Below are 8,315 nucleotides of genomic sequence, written 5' to 3'. Positions count from 1 at the left end.
CACGTCCCGGATGGGCGTGCTGGGGTTCAGAGGTGGGTGGTCCTCTCCCTAGGGACACCAGCCCCCACCCGGCGTCCCCCACGCGTGTCCAGCTCAGGGTCCATTCATCGCGCAGCAGGCACACCCATGTCCGCCCAGGCCACAGTCTGATGCAGAAGCGGCCGCCGTCACGGACACTCCCTTCTGAGTGGGCCGCACTGTCATCGTCCTCCCGAAACACAGGGCTCCGCCGGCTCCGGGCACGGCCGCGGCTATTCTTAGTGCCCAGGGATCCAGAATTAAAACAGAGGAAGCGCCGGCTGCCTTGGTGGTTTGGGAACTTCCCTCAATATAAGGTTCCAGGCACGGAAATCCCACAGCCAAGAACGACTTGGTGTGGACAGCGGTAAAGGAACAATGGCTTATGCAACGGGGCCAGGTGCGCTGGAGCAGCCAGCACGGGGGAGGGTGCCCTCCGGGGGAGGCAGGACCGGGCAGGTTTGAGACCAAAGAGAGGGGGCCGCATTCCACGAGGACGCGCCTCACTGGGCAGGGCAGGGCAGGGCCTCCGGGCACACGGCGGGCGGCCAGCGGATGACCCCAGAGTGTGTGGATGAGGAGCTGCATGAAACAGAGGCCTCCAGGACTGAACTGGACCCCAGCGCATCACAAAGGACCAGGCGCGACAGTGGGCCCCTCTAGAGGGGCCCCCAGGACAAGACCGCTGTGCAGGCTCAGACGAGACTGAGCGCACAGGGCCTGTCCTGCACATCCCGGAGCTGCCTCAACCACAGCCCCCCGGAAGCTGCAGGGCCCAGCTTGTCTTTGGGAGACGACCGAGGCCTGAGGGCCCGTGGCAAGGGCACGTGCAGCCCCCGGGTCTCCCGGCAACGCATCCCCTCCGTGACCTCCCTCCAGGCCGGCAGGCCCACTGGGGGCTGCCCTCAGCCCAGGCCCTCCAGTGCCACCAGCTCAGAAAAGCACCTGAGCCAGCAGTCACCCCGGGGGAAGATGACAGGCAAGGAGCGTGACTCCCTCGACGAGCCGGTGCTCAGCTCTCAGGGGCCTCAGGCCGGGGACCTGGGCCATGAGGGGACTCCCCGAGACCAGCGCGGCACCCCTCACCCTGCCCGATCCAGAAGGCTCTCACGCTCACCCGGAAGGCCCGGGAAGCCCCCTGCCACTCCTCTGCCCACACTCCTGCAGGGGCGCCTGGTGCAATGGGAGTCTGAGTCCAGGACCCCTGGGGGCTGAGGGCCCAAGGACCCAGCCCTCCCACCACTGCCCCTTCCCTGAGATCCGGCATCCTGGCCATCTCCCTACTGGTCCACACACACACCAGCCAGGCCTGCACCCCAGGGCCTCTGCAGCAGCTGCTCCCATTGCCCAGACACTCTCCTCCCGGACAGCCAAGGGCTCCCTGCTGCAGGCCTCTCAACACCACCGTGTCGCGGGGGACCTTGGGGAGCGGGCTTCAGGGCCTTCCGTGAAACAGCGGGCCCTGCCCCCTCCTACCCCTTCTTCTCTGTCTCCCTCTTTGGAAACTGTCGCCAGGAGACATGCCTGCTCGGTTGTCTCCTCCACCAGCACGCCAGCCTCCCCGACCCCTGGCGGGTCCCTGCACGAGGGCCAGGCAGTGAGTGTGCAGGATGAACACCGAGTGGGCAGGGGAAGGCCCAGCCACCTCTGCCTGGGAAGGGCCCCCTCTGCCCAGGAACTCATCTCCAGAGCCCTTGGTGAACACTGGCCCTGTTGTTCCCAACAGCCCCACATGCACAGGCGTGCGCAGCTACACCCAAAACGTGAAGAGAGGAGGTGGCTGCATGTAAGAACACCTAGAACGACTGTCACCCAGTAAGGAAGCAGAGAGGCCTGCAGCCTGCCCGGGACTGTGGTCCTCCTGCTGCCCCCGCAGACGCTGGGCTCCTCCCGGGAACTCACTCCACCCACTTGGGGAAAGTTACCTTATGGCACAGAAAGGCAGCTGGAGCTCCAGTCATCACAACCACACTTCAGACTGTTTTAAGGGGAAGGGGAAGGAGAGCAAAGGAGCCTCCCCAGCTGCCTGCCTGTCTTTTGGGTAAATTTCCAGAACCACCCCCCAACACTCGCCCCCCATCTCATCCCACCTCATCCCACCCGGACACAACCAGGGTTCCTATGAGATGCTTGGCAGGTGTCAGACTCAACTGGTGCCCTCCCGGCCCTGGTGGGGCACCCCTGAGGTGCCGCTCACTTGCTCACCATGAGGATACGCCGGTAGCTGTCCCGGTCAATGCCCCAGAGCTTGAGGTCCGTCTTGGCCTTCACGGTCGCTGCCCTGGGGGTGCCATAGATGAGGGCCAGCTCCCCAAAGCTCCCGCCTTCACTGATGCTGGTCACCCACTCTCCGTTCACGTACACCTGCAAGGGTCAGGGGACAGTGTCGGGGGCCTGGGGTCACCCGCCCTCTGTCCACACACACGTGCAGGGCATGGGGACTGGGGGCTGAGGTCACACTGCCACTTGCTGCATGGGGAACCCTCCACAGCACCCCCGGAGGGCAGGAGGTCCCTGCACCCCCAATGCCTCACAGGTGGTGGGACTCAGCTGTGCTCTGCCCTGCCCAGGACCAGCCAAGGTGCCCACCTCACGCCCAGGCCCGCCCAGACCAAGGCTGGACAGGCACAAAGGTGGAGATGCCGTCGGTGCCGACCCTGGCCAGGCCCCAGGGGATGCACCACTCAGGACCCCCACCTACCAGGCCAGGCCGCACTCTGCTCCTCACCAGCTGGAGATGGCCACCTGCTGGGCCCCGGGGCGGGGGCCACCCCACCAGGCATCACCCTGCCGGGATGCTCGTGCCCCACCTAGGCGACCCCTCCAACCCAGCCGCCTCATTCACAAGCTGCCCTCCTGTCCGTAAAGGGTCCATGTAGCAGCTGGGCCCTCACTCACCTCCACCAGCAGGCCCCGCGGCCCACGAGGAGCCAGGCCGCCAGAGTCCCCCGGGGCCCCCCCGTCCCTCAGGCAGCGCCCAAGCGCCCAGGCCTGCAGTCAATGGGAGTGGAGGCCAGCGCCCAGGGCTGAGCCCAGAGGCGGACAAGGTTCCCTTTCAGCTGGCGAGGGCGGTGGCCTCGTACAGTGTCGCGACTATGCATTGACTGCAGGTCCTCGTCCTGCCAGAATGGCCTGGATTGTTCATTATGTGGATTCGCTTACTATCAGCTAACACAACCTCTGTTCATTGCCTCGGTGTCAATGAGCTTAAAGAATGGCTCCCATTGGCAAAAAGCGTGCGTTTCGGGGAAGAATGGATTGCGACGAATCATGGAAGCAATTCTTATAGACTCAATGACACATTATCTTGACCATGACTGAGGCTCAGAATCGCCCGTCTGTGGGCGCCACGCCGGTGATACTGTGTGCGGTGTGAGCAGGGTGGGGAGAAGGGCCGGCCTGCTGAGCACAGGGCGTCAGGAGGACGATACGACACGCAACCCTTCGGGGAGCCCCCCAGGCGGGGACCTCCTCCCACAAGCACTGGCCCGCCCCGCCGGCCTGCACAGACCCGCCAGGAGCCAGAGGAGCTGGCTCCCACGCGGCGAGGCCCTGGGGCCAGGGCGAGGCCCATCCTCCCACAGGCAGGGCGCGTATCTGCCAGGCTCTGCCCCGAGATGTTCTCCACCGGCACGTCCCCGGAGCCTCCGATTGTCCCAAAGGGACCAGAGTCCACAGAGGGGCAGGCACGGTGCCGGGGCCTGGCCTGGCCGGCCCTCCACATACGGGGCTCACATGTCCGCAGAGCGTGCGCGGCTCACATGTCGTGTCCGTAAAGCCCACGCGGGGCTCGCGTGTCTGTAGCACCCTTTCTGCCTGGACACGACCCCATGTGTGCAGCGCTGAGCTGTCCCGCCACCCAGGTCAGGCACTGAACATCTCCCGGGGCCAGGATCTCCCAGGGCCCTCCCGCGCTTCGTGCCCGAGGGTGTCCGTGGGGCAGCTGGCCTGGGCCCCCACACTGCATGCCGAGTGCTGGGTTTGGCCCACAGTTCTCACGGCCGCACCAGCACTACCCGTGGGTGATGGACGCCGCCCAGCCTCAGCTCTGATGCGGCCACGAAGCTCCCCGCAGGTGACTCAATGCCCTCCTCTCTCACGCGTGAGGCAAGGTGGGGACCCCCGGTCCGCTGAGCAGCACCCCCAGTCTGCACCAGCTCACCCTCCCCCTTGGCGCCGGGTCACCACAGCGCCGCAGCCTCGGGGGAAGAGGGAGCCACTGCCTCGGGTGCCTGTGGGGCAGGCCGGCCGCCCCATCACCCCCTGAAGAGACAGGGCCCCGGGAGCAGGGCAGGCGCTCAGCAGCCCCGCTCCCCCATGGTGCCCCGAAGAGCGGGCAGGTGGCTGCCACTGCAGGGCACACCCCAGCGAGGGCAACTTGGCCAGAGCGCGTCCCTGGGGGCCATGAGGACCCCTTTCCTCACTAAGCCCCGACCGCATCCTCAGAGACGTCAGAGAAAAGCATTGTGTAGAACCAAGGAGGGGCCAGGCCGCCCCCCGAGCACAAAGGCCCATCCTTCTCGGGACACTGGCCGCTGTCAGCACGGCCGCGCAGCGCCCGGCCCCACCCGGCTGGCACGCAAAGGGGCTCCCTCGGGCTTTGTTTCATTTTTGTTGTTCCTTCTTGTGTAGGGGAGGGGCGGGAGGCCGCACTGGCGGCACCCACGCTCCCGGCGCCACTGCAGGGTCTCCAGGCACCCCAGCCGCTGTTCCCGCAGGCTCATTCAGTTGCTGGCACCCCGGGTCACCCCAGCGCCCGGGGTGCCCTGCGTGTTCTCACCGCTGGCTTCAGCAGCAGAAAACACGCAGATTCCAGTTCACAGGGACTCACTGACCAGCGGCTCAGCAATGATTATCCAGATGTGATCGTTCTTAAGGGCTCCCCTGGTGGCTCAGCTGGTAAAGAATCCACCCACAATGCGGGAGACCTGGGTTCCATCCCTGGGTTGGGAAGATCCCCTGGAGAAGGGAAAGGCTACCCACCCCACTATTCTGGCCTGGAGAAGTCCACGGACTATAGTCCATGGGGTCGCGAAGAGTCGGACACGACTGAGTGACTTTTTCACTTTCAATTGTCCTTAAAACAAGCTGCAGGCACCGGAGAGAAAGGAGGAAGATGATTCAGGGAAGAGCCACCATACGAGACTTTCGAGGGGCAAACTCAAGCCCAGCCCAAGGGGTCCTGTGCAAAGACCAGGGGTGAAGAGAGTTGGAGGCAGATGGGACAGGACGTGCAAAAAGCCCGAGGCAGGACTGGACTCGGAAGATCCGTACGCAGCAAGACCGTGTGGGGAGGCCACGCAGAGAGGCCACATAGGGGCCACGAGGGGGAGGCCACGAGGGGGAGGCCATATGGGGGGGCCACGAGGGGGCACGTGGGGAGGCTACGCGGGCCACCAGGGAGAGGTGTGTCTCGGGACCACTGAAGGTTCTGGCAGGGCTGAGGCCAGCTCACAGCCAGGACGCACCCCCCTGCTACAGCTGGAGCCCAGCTTGGGGCGCCCAGAGGAGAGCAAGGGTCAGTGAGGGGTGTCCCAGACTTTGACCAGGTTCCTTGACAGGTGGTCTGCAAACCAGGTGCACAGCATAGCCTGGGAACCTGCCCCCCAACAACGACCGACCGGTCCAGAGCCCCGGGGGTGCGGCCCAGGATGTCGGCAGGTGACGCTGATGCCCACCCACCGTGGACCAGCTCTTGTTCCCACGTTGGACAGAGGTGGAGGTGATGACTAAAGACACAGGAATCTGCTTGATGACACCCCCAAAGCAGCACCACGGTCCCAGCCCCACCTATCCAGACAGCCAGAACACACGAGGCTGCCTGCCCGCCTGCTCCTACCCACAAGGACACTTCAGTTCAACATGCGATGCCACAGAAAATAGAAAATCCATTGAAGCAACTGGGTAACTGGAGACAGTCACCGAGTGACCACTTGCTGGAGGGGGTGTTGTCCCACGACCTCAGACCTGCCCCCTCCTGCAGGTATTTCCCAGTAACCCGGAGCCGCCCGGGCGAGGAAGCAAGCCGGGCGTGCCAGCTGCTGTTGTTTTTGGTTCCACAGGCGATGAGAAAAGTTAATGGCCCAGCTCCTCTGCGTCCCGGGCTCCAGCCACAAAAAGTGGGGGCGTCTGGGCAGGTGAGCCCAGGTCCACAGCCGCTCTTCCAGGGTAAACCGGGTCGCGAGCCTAAGGCCTCTTTAGTCCAAGAGCCTGGAGGGGTTGGGGGGCTGACTGACCCGTTTCGCCTGAGAGCAGCTCCCCCAAGTCTCTCTGCTGGACCCTGTCTGTGGAGCCCGAGCCACGTGGGTGACGACATGGGGTCAGCATCCTCTCCCCGGTGACCGGCCCCAGCTTGGTCCACTCTGTGGACCCGCCACGCTCTCGGCCCTCCCCCGCAAACCTCACACTCCCCGGGGGTCCACAGGCAGGACCCCATCGGGCCCCTGTCCCGTCTGGAGGGCCACGTGCTCCAGGGTGACCGTGCAGCCTGTCGGGGGCCCAGTGTGGAGTATGCATAGGGGCCGACGCCCTCCCCAAGCTCTCGTCACGTCACCAGCACCACGGGGGGGCTCGGGGTCACCTGTTCCCCCATTCCAGAGCAGCTTCTGGCCACAGTGGGGTCTCCAGGGCCTCCTCAGAGACCCAGGAGGGTGAAGGTTCCCCAGTCGCCCTCTGTGGGTGAGACACTGCAGGAAAGCTTCACAGCCAGTTGGGGGCCACGGCCGCCCTGCACCTAGGAAGTGCCCAGCCAGCAGACAGCACCCAGAGCAGGATGCCCAGGTCCCACACGGCCCGTCGTCCACAGCAGCGCTGGTCACGGCGGCAGCCACGTGGCGGGCACGATCGCTGATGAACAAGACAGGGGTCCTTTCCGTGACTCGGCGGACAGGCCCGGAGCTCTGCCACCTGCTGCAGCATGCACCAACCTTGGGAGGCGACGCTCAGTGGGGTGAGCCCCACCCAGGGCAGACGCCGTGTGGCTCCGCCCCTACGAGGCCCCTGGAGGCATCAGCTCACAGAGATGATGGAACACAGCGGGCAGGGGCTGGGGAGGACCCGGGGTTAGACTTTAACGCGGACAGAGTCTCAGTTTGGGAAGACGAGATGTCCTGGAGATGGTGGTGGGAGGGCCACGTAACAATGTGAATGTGTTCACAGCCCCGAACTGGACACCTAAAGGTCAAGATGCAGCTTTTACGGTGTGTGTACTTTACCGACCAAAAAATAAAAACCAGAACACCCGGCGAGCAGGCTGACCGGCCGTGACCCACGGAGCCAGACGGCCTGGGGCGCCCTGTCCCCCGAGGCCCCCCCACCTCAGGAGGCTGGACGCGGCTGTGCCCACAGACGTCTGGTGAGGTGGGAGGGGCCCGGGCCAGGGCAGAGCCCGGGTACGGCAGCCTCCCCCCAGGAGGCCCCAAAGCACCAGGTGCCCGGACGGCCTGGAGGGAAGGAAAAGTGCTCCTGAGCCACGAAGCTGGCCGTGGAGCGCCCTTCCAAGTGGAAATGCTATGTTCCATGAATAAAACAAATTGGGAGATATTTTTATACTTAGGAAGACGGATTATAGCTCTCGGCGGAACACACGCTGCGGCCAGCACTGTCCGCATCTCCCTGGAAAACCGTAATTTAAACCGAGCTGGTGCTTCTGGCATCCGGTCAGCCGGCCACTGCCCCCAGGGCACTGCTGGCGAGGGGGCAGCTTTCAGAAGGTGGCTCTGGATGGCCACCCCCAAGCCCTCCTGTTAAAGGCAGAGTGGGGCCTCTGAGGGGGGCCCCAGGGTATCTTGAGGGCTTCAGGGTCACAGTGCAGTGGGCCTGGCCTCTGCTCCCCAGAGGCCCCTACAGAGCCCCCAGGACCCTCACACGCTTCCGGTCCATGGTCCACGGTCACTTCCCCACCCCTGAAGGCAGGGCCAGAAGCACGGCTCCAGACCAGGAGAAGCTGCACTTGCAGACCCGGAGCAGGGACGACAGCCAGGGTCAGGACGCATCCGGCCACTCTGCCCCCGGGTTCCTGATGGAGCACCTCTGGTCCTCTGCACGTGGCCGCCCCCACGGCCCACACCTCAGGCTCCCAGCCACCCCGCACCCACCGGCCACTGGAGGAGCCGCTGAGGCCAACACAGGGACAGCCTTGCAGTCACCACCTTGCCCCATCTGGGCCGACAGCCCGAGCTGGAGACCACAGCCAGGAGGCAGCATCCGCCCACGGGTCTGAGCATCTGGGCTCCAGGAGCCGGGGGTGGGGCTCCATGCTAACCTTCTGGGCTGACATAGAGATGCCGTGGCTCAGG

At 65.0% G+C, this 8,315-nt stretch overlaps 1 protein-coding gene across 1 annotated transcript in view; it reads right to left on the bottom strand.

Moving 5' to 3' along the window:
* LOC105002249 (cAMP-dependent protein kinase type I-beta regulatory subunit-like) overlaps positions 1-8,315 on the bottom strand; it is a 44,234-nt gene that overhangs the window by 8,280 nt on the left and 27,639 nt on the right. The window contains exon 5 of the mRNA XM_010858783.1: positions 2,224-2,382. Within this exon, the coding sequence (XP_010857085.1) occupies positions 2,224-2,382 (159 nt within the window). The remainder of the gene's footprint in view (positions 1-2,223; positions 2,383-8,315) is intronic.

Source organism: Bison bison, unplaced genomic scaffold (assembly GCF_000754665.1).
Source record: "Bison bison bison isolate TAMUID 2011002044 unplaced genomic scaffold, Bison_UMD1.0 scf7180017864407, whole genome shotgun sequence".
NCBI lineage: Eukaryota > Metazoa > Chordata > Mammalia > Artiodactyla > Bovidae > Bison > Bison bison.
Note: the sequence above shows the minus strand (reverse complement) of the source record. Positions and strands in the feature narration are given on the sequence as shown.